We start from the raw sequence: 17019 nt of genomic DNA, 5'->3' as shown, positions 1-17019 counted from the left end.
CTGAGGAAGTCCAGCGCTAGTGTATCTCGTTGGTGGAGTCAGAGAGTTGGATTTTTCGCACCTGCCGTCAGAAGTCCACGTACTATAACATCACCATGGGACCAAGGGCGCCTTGAATGTCATGTACCCATGTCCGTTGATGCAGCCCGTCACACACCATGCGAGTCTTTTGACACTGTCGCGGGATAAGATCGAAGACAAAGGGAGCAATTTCCGCAGTTTGGCCGCCCGTTGATCCAAGGATCAGTCCAGAAACGGCATCGGAAGCCAGCTACCGCTCAGGCTTCGCCGCCCCACCAAATTCCCACCGCTGGTCAGGCTATCCCTCTACTCACCCGCAGCTTCCGTAATCCTTTGACGACGGCAGCCTCACCCCATAGCCTAACCAGTCAACCCTTGTACTCCCCTCCACCTAGAACTCCACTGTTCCCTTAAATCATTAATAGACGGGCTTGATAAATTTTTGGATATGTGCAATGACTCTGTATGTATTGATGTACTTTACGTCATTCCAACTGTAGTTGTTGTACAAACTTTGTTAGCCAGCCTTCCGCTTCTCCCTCCTTGGCCATGGGCCGAGGAGTGCTTCCTACTTCTAATCCGAACAAGCGGAATAGGTATTTCGAAAAGCGAGGCAATCCGGCTATGGGGCTCGAAAAACAAAGTGAACCAGTGCGTATGTTATATTACGTTTAGGCGTAAGAAAAATATTCCAAGAAAAATAGTTCCTCCAACGGTTCCTTTTCTTAGGTGATCATGTGTGATCATGACGATCCGCCTGATCAAGCGAAGTATATATATAGCCGAGGTGGGCATAAACCCCCCGGTTACTTTCATTTATAAATGAGTACTCCTTTTTCCATCATTACAAACCAACTATTTTCTTAAGAATGCTAGCTTTCGGCTTCACCCGTCTAAGGTGCGAATTCGATTGACCCGGTAGCAACAATCGCAGAGGTGCTTCCTTTACCCCTTAGCCTAACGATCAGGAACGTAAGGGTAATCATAGGAGCCAAGCAAACCAACTTGGCCAAAACTCAAGGCAAGTTGATGCATATAAAGGCAAAAAAACGACTGTATTCGAGAGGAGGCACATGCAGTGCTAAAGATACACTTGGGTTTTGAAAAAACCAGTGGCATAGTGTATGCCGAACACTTAATATGTGTCCGATGTGAGTACATCACTTCAGATTGACCGAGCATAACTAAAAAAGGAGGTTTCTAACCACTAAAAGAAAAGGAAAATTGGCGTTTATTTAATTGTTGATGAAGGGTGAGTTGGGAGTGGTTGTGGTTAACCGTAAAATTGTCGGAGCAGGGCGGTGTTCCAAGGGTTTTGCTCCAGCTTGTTGTCCGCGGGGTCTCGGATGCGATATGCTTCTCTAGTGAGTACTTGGTCTATAATGAATGGACCATCCCACTTTGGGTGGAGCTTGTGCTTCTACTTTTCCGGATGAAATCGCATGACCAGATCGCCTTTATTGAATGCTTTATTCCGGACTTCCTTTCTCTGGTAACGCCGGGCCTGTTGTTGGTAAAACGTGAAACGTGCCCGAGCCACATCTCGTTCTTCCTCGAGGGTATCGAGGTCGTCCTGCCGATCCAATTCCGCCTCCCTCTCTTCATACATGCGCACCCTAGGGGCATCATGAATGAGATCACATGGTAGGACGGCCTCGGCTTCATACACCATGAAAAAAGGTGTGTAGTGCAGGGGAACGTTGCATGGAAAACAAAAAAAATCTACGCACACGCAAGATCTATCCATGGAGATGCGTAGCTACGAGAGAGGGGAGAACATCTACATACCCTTGTAGATGGCTAAGTGGAAGCGTTTATCAACGCGGTTGATGTAGTCATACAACTTGACGATCTGTTCCGATCAAGCACCGAATGCACGGCACCTCCGCGTTCAGCTCGATGACGTCCTCGCCTTCTCGATCCAGCAAGAGAGGCGAAGTAGTAGACGAGTTCCGGTAGCACGACAGCGTGGTGACGGTGGTGGTGAAAACTATTTCTGCAGGGCTTCGCCAAGCACAACAGTTTAGAGCGGAGGACGAATTAGAGGGAGAGGGGGCGCCGCACAAGGCTTGGGGATTCGTGGTGTGTGGCGCCCCTCCCCTCTTCTCATATATATATAGGTGGAGGGGGGAGGCAGCCCTAGGTGCACCCCAAGGGGGCCAGAGGCCGCCCTAAGGGCGCATGCCCTAGGCGCGCCCCCTTCCTTCTTGGCGCGTGGGGGGAGGGAAGGAAAGGGGGGCGGCTGCCTTATGGCGCCTCCCCTTCCTTCTCTCTTGCGTGGAGAAAGGCAGGAGGGGGCCAGCCCCTCCTCTTTCCTTCCCAGGGCCGGCGGCCAGGAGGTGGGCGCGCCCGCCCCCCTGTGGGCTGGTGCGCTCCCCTCTTCTTGGCCCGTTAAGCCCAATAACTCCCAGTGGCCTTCCGGAACCCCTTACGGTGATTCGATAATTATCTGGTGCATTTCGAAACTCTTCCGGAGACCAAATACTATCATCCTATATATCAATCTTTACCTCCGGTCCATTCCGGAGCTCCTCGTCATGTCTGTGATCTTATTTGGGACTCCGAACAACATTCGGTCACCAACATACATAACTCATATAGTACTATATGGTCAACGAATGTTAAGCGTGCAGACCCTACGGGTTCAAGAATGATGTAGACATGACCGAGATGCTTCTCCGGTCAATAACCAATAGCGAAACCTGGATGCCCACATTAGTTCCTACATATTCTACGAAGATCTTTATCGGTCGAACCTTTATGACAACATACGCAGTTCCTTTTGTCCGTCGGTATGTTGCTTGCCCGAGATTCGATCGTCGGTATCTCCATACCTAGTTCAATCTCGTTACCGACAAGTCTCTTTACTCGTTCTGTAATACATCATCCTGTAACTAACTCATTAGTCACATTGATTGCAAGGCTTATAGTGATGTGCATTACCGAGAGGGCCCAGAGATACCTCTTCGATACTCAGAGTGACAAATCCCAATCTTGATTCACGCCAACTCAATAGACACCTTCGGAGATACCTGTAGAGCACCTTTATGATCACCCAGTTACGAAGTGACGTTTGATAGCGCACAAGGTATTCCTCCGGTATCCGGGAGTTGCATGATCTCATGGTCGAAGGAATATGTATAAGTCATGAAGAGAGCAGTAGCAATAAAACTAAACGATCATATGCTAAGCTAACGGATGGGTCTTGTCCATCACTTCATTCTCTAATGATATGATCCCGTTCATCAAATGACAACACATGTCTATGGTTAGGAAACTTAACCATCTTTGATTAACGAGCTAGTCAAGTAGAGGCATACTAGGGACATCTGTTTTGTCTATGTATCCACACATGTACTAAGTTTCTGGTTAATACAATTCTAGCATGAATAATAAACATTTATCATGATATAAGGAAATATAAATAACAACTTTATTATTGCCTCTAGGGCATATTTCCTACACCTCCGTGATTGAATCCCCCTCCATCAGGATGCCGGAAAAGGCCCCTAGATGGGATCTCATGGGAACAGAAGGTTGCGGCGGTGGAAAAGTGTTTTCATGGATACTTCTGGTGGTTTGGGAATATATGTGAATATATAGGCGAAGAATTAGGCCAGGGGGTGTTGGAGTAGGTCACAAGGCAGGGGGCGCGCCCACCCCCCTAGGGCATGCCCCTGTGGCTTGTCATCTACTCCAAGGTCTTCTGACTTGGAGTCGAAGTCCAATAGGTGTATTTTGGCCCAAGAAAAATCATCGCGAAAGTTTTATTCCGTTTGGACTCCGTTTGGTATTCCTTTTCTGCGAAACTCAAAAACAAGGAAAAAACAGAAACTGGCACTAGGCTCTAGGTTAATAAGTTAGTCCCAAAAAATAATATAAAATAGCATATTAATGCATATAAAACATCCAAAACAGATAATATAATAGCATAGAACAATAAAAATTATAGATACGTTGGAGACGTATCAGAAGGCCGGAAAATTGATCTTTCATAACAAGATTCAGCAAAGCGGCATTAATTTCATAAGATTCCGCACTAGTGGCGGGAGCAATCGGAGTACTAATAAATCATTATTATTAGTGTTGGAAAAGTCACACAACTTGGTATTCTCTTGAGACACACGAGCAAACAAAAAGTGAACGAAAAGGCGAACAAAAGAAGGGCGAATGAAAAGGCAAATCTTTTTGTGTTTTTCTGAAAATTGTTTTAGAGGCGGGGGAGAGGAAAACGAGAGGCAAATGGAAAATAACATAATGCGAGAGATGAGAGTTTATGATGGGTACTTGGTAGGCTTGACGTAGATCTCCCCGGCAACGGCGCCAGAAATTCTTCCAGCTACTTCTTGAGCTTGCATTGGTTTTTCCCTTGAAGAGGAAAGGGTGATGCAGCATAGTAGAGATAAGTATTTCCCTCAGTTAAGAACCAAGGTATCAATCTAGTACGAGAAACGCGCAAGTCCCCAATAGATGCACCTACACAAACAATCAAACACTTGCACCCAACGCGATAAAGGGGTTGTCAATCCCTTCATGGTCACTTGCAAAGGTGAGATCTGATAGAGATAGATAAAACTAAATAAAAGATAACTAAATATTTTTGGTTTTTTTGGTTTATAGATCTAAAAATAAAAGATTGCAAAATAGTAGATAGGAAACAAATATCATGGAAAATAGACCCGGGGGCCATAGGTTTCACTAGAGGCTTCTCTCTTGAAGGCAAATAATACGATGGGTGAACAAATTACTGTCGAGCAATTGATAGAAAAGCACAAAGTTATGATAATATCCAAGGCAATGATTATGCATATAGGCATCACGTCCGTGTCAAGTAGACCGACTCCTACCTGCATCTACTACTATTACTCCACACATCGACTGCTATCCAGCATGCATCTAGAGTATTAAGTTCATAAAGAACGGAGTAGTGCCTTAAGTAAGATGACATGATGTAGAGGAATAAACTCAAGCAATATGATGAAAACCCCATCTTTTTATCCTCGATGGCAATAATTCAGTATGTGTCTTGCTACCCCTACTTTGTCACTGGGTGAAATCACGCAAGATTGAACTCAAAGCTAAGCACCTCTCTCATTGCAAGAAAAACCAATCTAGTTGGCCAAACCAAACCGATAATTTGAAGAGAAACACAAAGATATCAAATCATGCATATAAGAATTCAGAGAAGATTCAAATAATATTCATAGATAAGCTGATCATAAATTCATAATTCATCGGATCTCGACAAACAAACCGCAAAATAAGATTACATCAGATAGATCTCCAAGAACATCGAGGAGAACAAGGTATTGATAATCAAAGAGAGAGAAGAAGCCATCTAGCTACAAGCTATGGACCCGTAGGTCTGAGGTAAACTACTCACGCTTCATCGGAAGGGCAATAGGGTTGATGTAGATGCCCTCCGTGATTGAATCCCTCTCTGGCAGGATGCCGGAAAAGGCCCCAAGATGGGATCTCACGGGATCAGAAGGTTGCGGCGGTGGAAAAGTATTTTCGTGGACTCCTTTGAGGGTTTTGGAATATATGTGAATATATAGGACAAAGAGATAGGTCAGGGGATCCCCGAGGGGGCCACAAGCACTAGTAGAAAAAGGGCCATTTGTCCCGGTTCATAAGGCCCATCTGTCCCGGTTGGGGAACCGGGACTAAAGGGTCGTTACTAATGCCTAGGCCTTTAGTCCCGGTTCTTATACTAACCGGGACAGATGGGCCTCCACGTGGCCGGTGCTGCGAGCCCAGGCAGGAGGCCCTTTAGTCCCGGTTGGTGGCACCAACCGGGACCAATAGGCATCCACGCGTCAGCTGTTCAGGGGCTAGGGTTTTTTTCTTCTGAAAGTGGGGTGGATTTGGGGGTTTTGTATGGTTAATTAAGGTGTTTCATATATTGTGTTAGGTAGCTAATTAATTAATATAGAGAGAAGTGTCCTCTCTTATCTCCGTGCTTGGTCGACGCTACGTACTATACGTATAGAGAGGCCCTCGACACGCTAGCTAGTAAGAAAATGAAGGAAACCATTAAGTACAGAAGTTCATCATGCAAACCGAGAGAAGTGATCGACCTCTCCTTCTCCGAGAGATTGGTCGAACAACAAGTTTTCGTATTATCTATCCGACGCTACTGGCTACATACATATACAATATGTAAGATCTCTTACAATCCCCTAGCATTTGAACTCAACTTCCACATGGTATTCTCCGGCTTTATTGATGATGTGGTCAAGAAAGAATCCCGCCAATTCCTCTTGAATTGCTTTCATGCGATCTTGTGGTAGGAGTTCATTCCGCATCTGCCACGTCTAATTTGAAGAAGGGGGTTAATACATATATATGAATGAAACTCAACAGAAATGATGGTGTAATAAAATCAAATTGTGAATATTATTGCTTACGCACTTCATATTGTCTTTTAGAGTAGCCCCGCTTATTTTTCAAAGTCGCGTTGTAGATGAAAATCATTCCCTTGTTCCTGCCACAAGCACTTTACGAGAAAAAGAGGTCAATCAAACTGATAATGAAGCATTATAAATGGCATTGATGAAAGTAGCTAGAATCAACGGGAGATGCGCGCAACTAGCTAGCTAGTAGTACTTACTTTCGGGTATGTATATCGCAGCTCCTTCGGCAGTCCCGGAGCTTCTGCGGTGAACTGTTTCCAAACCCTGCAAGACAAAGAAAATAATTATTACTTGAGATATCAGGAAACGAACAAAAAGTTGCCGATATGGTGCGATAATGATCGATTGAACTTACTTGTTGAGAATTTTAGTCATGTCCGCATAGGTTTCGGGATCTTTTCGTCTCGAGTCTAAGACGGTTACTAGTCCCCGCCCAAGCTTAATCTCCAGGAGAATATAGTGGAAGCTGCGCACGCATGCATAACTCATCAATTACATTACTATAACTTCGCTCGAGTAATAAGGGAAACCGAATATGCACACGACAGTAACACTCACTTGAAGTTGTAAGGAAAGAGTATTAAATCTTTGTTTTGATTTATTAACAATGATTTGAGCAAGTTGGCCTCGGCCTCTTCGGCGTTCTTTTTAACCTGAAATTCATCTATGAGATTTGTGTTAATGAACCCAATATCATACATTTCTGCTTTTTTGCACTCGACGATCTTCAATCTGCATAATATAGTGAGGATAATTATAAATACATGCAATGAAAGAGCTGAGCTATATATAGAGACTTAATGACAGAAGTAGTACTTACAGACAGTAGCAAGTGACCGTTAATTTATCTAGGGCCTTTTGATTGAAGAACTGGAAGAACTCTTCAAACGGAACATGCAACAGATCAGTTCCAACGAGGTCGCGCTCCTCTTTAATTCTCAGATACAAAGTATTCGTCCCCCCAGACTCTCTGCAGGTTTTCATGTACCAATTATGGAATCTTCGCATCATCGTTGTTAGAGATTTTTCATCTTTGACGAGAGGCTTCCCGTACTCGTATCTGTGTTCGTCCACCTCCAAGAAATCATAATGTACATCGTCGGGCAGGTAATCTCCAAGATTGATATAACCGGGCACCATCCCTGAAGCATTAGCGACGATGTCGCTAGACACATTGAGCGGGGGGGACGATTGGTTCGCTTGTTCGCCGAGTTGGGCAATTTTTTTCCCAGCTGCTCGTCGTTCTTTTAACCTTTGATCACTGACAGTACTTCCCGACCGCTCCGCTTCGATATATGCCTTTAAAGTAATGCGCTCATAGTTGGTTTTTGGCAGAGACTTTGGTGGTTTCCTAAGGGCATCGATAGTGCGCTTTGCTTTCACCGGATCTACCTTCTCCTCCGGAGGTGGATGTCTCTTTGCTTTCACCCCTTCAAAGAAGTCCTTCACTTCTTTTTCCACGATCTTCTTATTTTCTTCCGTGGTCATCTCGTACGGTAACTTCTCTAGAGGCTTGAGAGGTGGACCGTATCTGTATTGCCTCCCGCCTCTGGCTGTACTGCTAGACACCGGAGCAGACGGAGCGGCTGCGGCTGTCTTCTTTCGTGCTTGCTTACGAGGCGGAGGAGAAGGACTACGACGCGCCGGAGCAGCCGGGGCAGCGGCGGGTCTCTTCCGCCCTTGCTGGCGAGGCAGAGAAGGAGGGGGCTGGTGGCTGCTCGGGCGCGCCGGCGCAGGCGGAGAAGGAGGCGGAGTGCCGCCACGCGCCGGAGAAGGAGGCTGAGTGCCCTGATCGTCACTCGCCGGAGGAGGAGGCGGAGTGCCCTGACTCACCGGAGGAGGAGGAGGAGAAGGCGGAGGCATCCAGTTCGGAAGGTTGATGAGCTCCTTCCGCCATAGGCATGGAGTCTTCAAACAAGAACCCAGCCGAGTCTCCCCTTCACCCGTAGGGTGGTCAAGCTGGAGGTCCTCAAATCCTTCTGTGATTTCATCCACCATCACCCTAGCATATTGTCACACCCTGCATTTTGTAACATGTCTTTTGCATTAATAAAGCATGAAGATTTGAACCAACAAAAACTTTTGCATTATTTGGCTTTTATTCTGGAGTTGGTTCTCTCTCTGTGGTTTTTCAAGTGCTCTTTAAAGTCAACTACTCCACCTTCTGTACTTCATCTCCTTGCCCCAAACTTCTGCCCAGTGATCATGCCATGTGTATAATGCAATATAGTATTTTCTTACAAAAATAAATTGGCCAAATAGTATTTTCAAAAATTAGTTTTCCAAAACCCCCTGAATTGAGGTTTGCACTACAAGTACTTAATTTGGGGTATGAAAAATATTTCAAAGAGTATATATTAAACCTATTAGATATAGGATTCCCATAAACCACAAGAATATAATTTTAAAAGTTATTTTACTATTTTATTTAAAAGCTTTTTCTTAAGGCCAGAAATGGTCTTTAATAGGGGAAAAATATTTTATTGTTTCAAAAATATTTGAAAAAAATCAGGGAAACTCAGTGGACATATATTTTCCATATATAAGAGTTTCAACACATGGTCATGTTCAAAATATTGGAAAAAACCTCCCAAAACCATTTCTGCCCATTTCAAGGATTTGAAATATTTCTACAGGAAATATTTTCATAAAAATCCAAGGAAAATCCAGCAAGTCAGAAATGCATTTTGTGATCACCTTGCAAAGCATCATATCAATCAAGGTCATTTTGGTTCACCAAAATGCCCCAAAACCCTCTCTGACCAGAATCAAATATGAACAACTTTGTACTACCAACTTTATCTCCTTGACCCCAACTTTTGTGAGCATGTTCACATGACCAAATGAGGCCACTAAACTAAGTGGTGGATCAAGGAGAAGTGATTTGCTCAACTAGATCTACACAAGTTCATTTCTGCTAATTTCTAGGGTTTACAAAAGTTGCATTGGCAACTTTGCCCAAATAAGCTCCAAATTGGTGGAAGGCCCTAATTATATGTGTCATTTCACCCTGTGGAGTCTCATGGCAAATGGAAATCATATACTTGCCCAAACCAATATCAAACACCTTCTGACACTTTTCCAAAATGCCATTTTTGACCTCTACCACTAATCTCCGTGGGCTCAACTTTCTGCCATGACCCCTCCTAGTCCCCCTCTAGCACCTGTGTGCTTTGCTGCCCGAGGAAGCAATGATGAAGGGGGAGAACCCCATTTTTCTTCTCTGGACAGTGGATTCCTCCCTCTCTCTCAGCCTCCTTCTCTCCTCTCAGCCTTCCAGAGCATCCAAGGCTCTCCCCAGCTTTTTCCCATGCCCCCTTCAGCTGCCAGACGCAAGTGGATGCGCGCGGACGCGGGAAAGCCGCGGATGCCGGCTAAAGTCGCGCTCTGGAGCGCCTAGCAGGGCACCCGACCGTTGACGTCGCGTCTCCCGGCCATCTCGAGCCTCCCCCGCGCGCCAGTCGATGCCCCTCGACGTCCGCTCCATGCCATCAGGCCGCCCACTTGCTCCCGCGCCCTCCTCTCTCTCCTGCAGCTCGCGCCAGAACGCCGCCCTGCTCGGCCAATGCTTGCGCCGCTCTTGTGGCCCGCCCGCAGCTCGTCCCGCTCCTCCTCTCTCTCCCTGGCACCCTAGACCACTCCCACGAACACCCCCGAGCCCTCCATTCCCTCTCTGACGGCCACCCGAGCCGATCCCGCGGACACCCGTAGGCTGCGCCTACGGTGGACCTCGGCCAGCCTATATAAGGCGACCTCGAGCCTCTCTCTCACTCCCTGTCGCTCCTCCACACTCCTAATCCACCTCCCGCACCACCCATTTGTCTCCAGAGCCGCTCGAGCTCGAGATCGAGCTCGAGCTCCACCGCCTCGGCTCGTCGGTGTTCGCGCGGTACAGGCGCGGTACCACTGACCCTTCCCCTCTCTTCCCCCACTCTTTTTGCAGCCGGGAACGGCCGGACCCACCGACGCCCGAAGCACCTCCGCCGCGTGACCTCGTCGCCGGCGAACCAGGCTGTTCCGGTGACCAAGTCCACCTCCACCCAAACAGCGACACGACGCTGAGCCCAGCCGTGCCCTCGCCCGACCTCGCCGTGCCCTACATCGTCGCCGGTGAGCTCGCCGGCCGTCTGGACTCGGGGTTAGGGATGACAGACGGGCCCCGCCTGTCGGCCTCTCCCCTCCATCGTCTCTCTCTCTCTTGCTGACACCTGGGCCCCGCCCGTCAGTTTTATACCTGGCGCGCGCGCGTGCACCAGTGTGCTGGGCCGCCTCTCGGACTGGGCCTGCTGCGCTGCGGCTGTTCTGGCCTAGTTGCACAGTGCTCCTTTTCCTTTTTCTTTTCTGTTAGACTTGCAAAAATTCCACAGGATTAAATATTCATCCAAATGCAATAATTCCAGTTCCTAAAATCTTGTAAAAGTCCCACCTATTTAATGGTGTAGTTTTCATACATGCCCAACCAACTTTTCCGTACTGTTCAAATTCAAATTCAAATATGAGCAATTAAATCCTTGTTTAAATATCCATTGCTCTGTCCCTGTAGCTCCAAATCCAAAAATAAGAATTTTCCCTTTCTTAGTTTTAACCCTAGTATTTAAAAAAAATGAGTTGACCTTTTTCTGAGCACTTTGGTTTTTCTGTTTTATTATTGCCTTATTTTTCTCGTTATTATTTTGCGACGATAGATTGCGTTGCTGACGAAGGATTTGGACCAGAAGACTTTGAAGACCCAGAAGACTTTGCTGAGCCAGGCAAGCAGCCCTTTGACCATGTCTATGAAACCCTTTTTTTTATGCATGACATATAACACCATGTTGTTGTTGCAACAGAATCATGATGAGGTGGAACCACTTTGATGGTTTGCCTTCGTTACTTCCTTGTTGATACTTGCATTGTGCATGACCCTACCTCCTTGGGTTGTGCCGGTGGGAGTAGACATGATGCTAAAGTAGTTGCTACGCAAAAAGGGGCAGGAATATGCATGGTGATGGAGACAAAGTATTTCCAAAAAGACTTTTCAAAAACCCCATCGGGTGCCACTTACGCCCGGGGGAGAGATGATGAGTTGGGTAGCCACTTGATGACGAAGTGGTGTACCGAGGCAAGTGTGTGAGTTGTTTTCAAAATGGATTGGTTTAAGTTGCGACCGTTATTCCAACCTTACATGCGCAACCACTCTACCCTTATATGGGAAAGGGCATTATTGATTACCTATGTCGATACTAGCTTGGAGCCCGCATTCCTAGTGATGGGAGAGTTGTTGTTGCGCTCTCTCGGGATGGGGCCGTGCCAGGTAGGGCGGCCATGACTGTTTTTACAGGGCACCGGACACACCGTTGGTACCCCGTGCTTGTGGTATGTGATGAGTATGAGAGCGAGGCTCCACAATTTTAAGATGTGAAATGTTGGACACAGGGGTTACTACCAATCGAGTGGACTCTATGTTAGTGTCGTCTAGGGAAAGATAGTGATCGGGTGCTTACCCCGGGTACTTGAGGTACCGCAGGTCGTGGATGACACGAAAGTTCCCCGGATCTTGTGGGTAAAGTGTGCAACCTCTGCAGAGTGTAAAACTATTCGAATAGCCGTGTCCATGGTCAAGTACAGTTGGGTAACCGCTCTTGGGCTACGTCCACATGTTTATAAACCAGTGTGTGTGTTTGGACAAGTGGGGAGAACTACTTGGGTCAAGTCAAAGGACTTGACATGATTGAGTCGGGTTGATGCGCACTCCATTTATGTTGATATCTGTAACCAGACCCTATGGTTACTTGAAATTGTATGATGCATGATTTGCCAATTGTTGAACATGTCATAGCACAACAAAAACTAGATTTCTGCAAAAATTTACCTATATCATGCATTGTTGTATCTTGAACCAAAACATGGGTTGCTTGCGAGTACATTCAAAGTACTCATTGGCTTGCCACTGGTTATTTAATTGGCCAGGCATGGAATAACAGGAGTTCGAAGAAGAGTTCTTTGGAGACGAACATGCGAACTAGGACATTTCCCAGTCAGAATGCCTGTAGGTTTAAGGCAGATGGCATGGGTTCTACTTATCGACGAAGATTTCCGCTGCTTAAGTTTATTTGGTACTCAGCCCTTGTGGCTTTATCTATGTAAGACTTGACCATAATGGTCATAATTTGTGTAATACGGTATGTATGGATGTAAGACTCTTGTTATTCAGCTTCTGTGTGTTCAGTGAGCATTGATCTCTGGGATCACTGTGCACGTGCATTCGGTGATCACGACTTATGAGTCGGGGTCCCCACAGAGCTGGTATCAGAGCCATCCTGACTGTAGGAAGCCTTAGTTAGCATGGATGTTAGTTAGAGTGAGACTATCTACAAAATTACATATATACCTACGTTTTCTAAAAAAATATCCCAAACATGGGTCATATCTCCTCTATTGACCCTTCCCCTTCCACTTTTGTAGATGGCCGTCGTACCCGAGGACCTCCTGACCACTGGATTTCCCATGCTTCTTGAGGACAACCTCAAGAAGTGCCAATTCACTCGAGCCCCCACCTTCTCCTATCACGAGCACTGGGTCAACAACACCAAGAAGGAGTATCACGTGGAGGTAGTCGTGTGGGCGAACGACTCTCTGACAAGCTGGTTCTTTGAAGGACCCCAGATGGCGACCCTTCTCCTCGCCGTTGAGACTGCTGCACTCAAGGCGCTGACTCGCCTTCGAGATCTTCTGCCAGAGATGGCAAGTGAGCCAGCCACTCGTTACCTACCTTATCGTAAGGAGGGTGATGACGAGAGCAGCGCACCAGCTCCACCCATGGACGAGGGGCTTCCCCTCTGTTTCCAGACCTACTTCAGCTTGTGTGCTGACAGCCTTGCACAACACTTGGCCTCGGAGTCGATGGAGCTTCGGAGGGAACTCCATGAGACCAAGGAACTCCTCCGCCTAGCTTAGACAAAGGCGGACAGGATCAAGAAGGATGGTGCACCCCCTGGACAGCCCGTTGTTGCCTATCGAGGCGGGCGACCCCCACAGGCTACGCATGCCAAGGGATCATCTCGGCCACGCCGTATGACGGCGAAGGAATATTGCAACCTCTTCATGGTGCCACCGGCGAAGCAGCACCGTGTTTAGCTCCTCCACTCCCCCACTCCCTCAAGTGACGAAGATACTGAGACAGATGAAGATGAGGAGGAAGACCCAGAGGAGCCGGAATACGCGACCGAGCATTCCACCACTTAGACACCGTTCAGGACTAGGATAGGCCAGTCCGTAACCCTTAAGGTAGGATAGGTCGTGTACCCCTTATGCGAAGTCGAGTCCATGTAATGGTTCAAATGAAACCATGTTGTGTTGTGTTTGCTTTCAACTTATTTTGATGGAAGTCGTACCTTCCCTTCGGGAACTTGTAAACAACTACATCCCCCATTTGGTTTTAATGCATGAGTTTGGCCCTTGCTTGACTTAAAATTGTGTCACGCCCACCCCCTTACTAGGCATCCCATCTATATTACTTTCCCTCATCTTTCCCAATCATGAGACCTTGACCGCTCCAACAGGATGCCTGTTGTAACACGTACTGGTACCTCTACTCAGCAGCAAGAAACCGGAGCAGGAGCCAGCCAAGACCAAACCCAAGGACAAGCTCCACCACCGCCTCCAAACATGGACATGGCTCAGCTTCTCCAAGCCTTCCGAGAGGAACGCCAAGCCAGCATTGCAGCCCTCCAGATGATTGCTCAAGCTGTCAATCGCCAGCCGGCGGGGAACGGCAATGGACGCTCCACGTTGGCAGAGTTCAAGAAGCATGCACCACCCACCTTCATCGAGACTGCTGAACCCCTGGATGCAGACGACTGGGTCCGCACCATTGAGGATCTGTTGGAACTAGTTGACTGCACTGAAGACCGCGAGGGGGTGGCATATGCTGCCCACTGTCTCAGGGGAACTGCCAGAGCTTGGTGGGATGGATTCAAGGTCATGCATGCTGGGCAAAACATCACCTGGAATGACTTCAAGACAGAATTCCGCAAGGCCCATATTCCTTTCGGAATCATGGCCATCAAGAAGCGTGAGTTCCGAGCCATGAAGCAAGGAAGTAGAACTGTCAAGGAGTACATGCAGAAGTTCAGTGTTCTGTCAAGGTATGCTCCTGAGGATGTCAGCACTGATGCTGCCAAAAGAGAGCGCTTCATGGAAGGCCTTAACCAGACTCTGCAGTACTCACTTGTTGTGTGTGACTGCCCAACCTTTCCTGATTTGGTGAACAAGGCACTCATGCTTGAGGACAAGCGACGTGCCATGGATGATACCCGTAAGCGCAAGATGATCAGCAAGGGTAGCTCCAGCAACCAGAAGCCTCGCCCGTGGCAGCCAGCCCCGGTCAAGCCAACCTATCAGCAGCCAAGAGCCCCTGCACCCCGCACCAACTATCAGCCTCAGCAGTACGCCAACCCCAGGCCAGCTTACAACAACCCCAATAACAATGCCGGCAAGAGCAACAACCCCAATCAAGTCACTTGCTTTGGATGTGGTCAGCCAGGACACTATTCTAAGTATTGCCCCAACAAGAAGCCCGATGCCCCGCGCCCCAATGCGCAGAACCCAGGACAAGGCCGCGGAATGCCACCAAGGAACCAGGCTCCCCGCAACCCGCCCAACAATGGCAAGGGTCGGGTGAATCATGTCACTGCAGAAGAAGCCCAGGAAGACCCGGACGTCGTGCTGGGTACGTTCCTTGTTAACTCAGCACCTGCAACTGTCTTGTTTCATTCTGGAGCCACGCATTCATTTGTCACCCAAGAGTTTGCATTAAAAAGTGGCATGACCCCTACACCCCTGAATAACCCTATGGTGGTACAAACCCCCGGAGCAGAGATGAGAGCTAAGGTAGGCTGTAAGGGAGTCAGAATCATCATTAACGGGGTAGACTTCCTAGCAGTTCTTATCGTCTTAAGATCACAAGGCTTGGACGTGATCTTAGGAATGAATTGGCTCATTAAGCACCAAGGCTTGTTAGATTGTGCCAACCGGATAGTCGCTGTGACCAATGACCAAGGAGTCAAGGTTAAATTTACCTCCAACTCCTCTTCTGCCCAAGTCACCCAAGTCAACTGTCTGACTGAAGTTGGGTTGTAGCAAGTGCCGGTAGTATGCGAATACCCCGATGTCTTTCCTGATGAGCTACCGGGAATGCCTCCTGACCGAGACATTGAGTTCATTATTGAGCTCATGCCCGGAGCAGGACCCATCTATAAGAAGCCTTATAGAATGGGATCAGAAGAGTTAGCAGAGTTGAAGAAGCAACTGGAAGAGCAGTTGAGGAAGGGATTTATCCGCCCTAGTGCCTCCCCTTGGGGATCACCTGTTCTGTTTGTGGCAAAGAAGGACAGTACTATCCGCTTATGCATTGACTATCGTTCCCTCAATGAAGTTACAATCAAGAACAAGTATCCACTTCCCAAGATTGAAGATCTGTTTGATCAACTCAATGGGGCCAAGGTGTTCTCCAAGATCGACCTCAGATCTGGGTACTACCAGCTGAAAATCAGACCCCAAGATATTCCCAAGACGGCATTTGTAACCAGATACGGCCTGTATGAGTGCACGGTCATGTCCTTTGGATTGACCAATGCCCCAGCTTACTTCATGTATCTCATGAATAAGGTCTTCATGGAATATTTGGACAAGTTTGTTGTCGTCTTCATTGATGACATTCTTGTCTTCTCGAAGACGGAAGAAGAGCACGAGCAACACTTGAGGATGGTCCTAGACAAGCTTCGAGAGCACCAACTGTACGCCAAGTTACAGCAAGTGCGAATTTTGGGTGCATGAGGTTGGATTCTTGGGTCATAAATTGACTGTCGAAGGATTGTCAGTGGATCCCACCAAGATCCAAGCCGTGACTGAATGGCAAACCCCGAGAAATGTGAAGGAAGTCAGAAGCTTCCTCGGACTCGCGGGATATTACCGCAAGTTCGTTGAAGGATTCTCAAGCATTGCCCAACCCATGACCCAGCTCTTGAAGAAGGACAAAAAGTTTGAATGGACGCCAAAGTGCGAAGAAAGCTTCCAGGAACTTAAGATGAGATTGACCACTGCCCCAGTTCTGGCCACACCAGATATACACAAGGAATTTGTGATATATTGTGATGCGTCGAGAGCCGGGCTTGGAGGTGTTCTTATGCAAGAAGGCAGAGTCGTTGCATATCTATCCAGACAGCTACGTCCTCATGAAGAGAACTATGCTACTCATGATCTTGAGTTAGCAGCAGTGGTTCATGCCCTGAAGACATGGCGACATTACCTCCTAGGGAAGCGGTGTGAGATCACTACAAAAAAAGACACATCCGTGACATTTTGGGCCGAACGAAAAAAATTTCTCTCATACATATGACACTTCTATGACGATAATTGTGACAAAACCCGGTATCATCATAGATGTGGTGGGCTCCTACTTCTATGACAAAAAATCATGACAGAAAATGGGCTTTTCGTCCTGGGCGGGCCGGAGACGCAGCTGCATGACATTCTTTGGGCCGTCCATGACGGAAAAAACCGTGGTAGAAGCGAGGGCGAGGAAAATTTCGGGAGTTCCCGG

The 17019-nt window shown here is 47.5% G+C and overlaps 1 protein-coding gene across 1 annotated transcript; it reads left to right on the top strand.

Annotated features, from left to right (window-relative positions):
* The first annotated feature begins 14084 nt into the window (after window positions 1-14084).
* On the top strand, window positions 14085-16253 carry LOC141043089 (uncharacterized). The gene is made up of 2 exons (XM_073512011.1): window positions 14085-15308; window positions 15885-16253. The coding sequence occupies exons 1-2, from the start codon at window positions 14085-14087 to the stop codon at window positions 16251-16253; spliced, it is 1593 nt and encodes a 530-aa protein (XP_073368112.1).
* The last annotated feature ends 766 nt before the right edge of the window (window positions 16254-17019 follow it).

The sequence above is a fragment of the Aegilops tauschii genome, chromosome 3 (assembly GCF_002575655.3).
Source record: "Aegilops tauschii subsp. strangulata cultivar AL8/78 chromosome 3, Aet v6.0, whole genome shotgun sequence".
NCBI classification, from domain to species: domain Eukaryota; kingdom Viridiplantae; phylum Streptophyta; class Magnoliopsida; order Poales; family Poaceae; genus Aegilops; species Aegilops tauschii.
Note: the sequence above shows the minus strand (reverse complement) of the source record. Positions and strands in the feature narration are given on the sequence as shown.

What these genes read in the sequence shown, in the direction of transcription:
- LOC141043089 (XM_073512011.1), top strand. Translation starts at nt 14,085, where the DNA reads ATGGACATGGCTCAGCTTCTCCAAGCCTTCCGAGAGGAACGCCAAGCC. An exon ending in GAGCAGAGATGAGAGCTAAG is followed by an intron (nt 15,309 to 15,884) that starts GTAGGCTGTAAG and finishes CCACTTCCCAAG; the next exon opens with ATTGAAGATCTGTTTGATCA.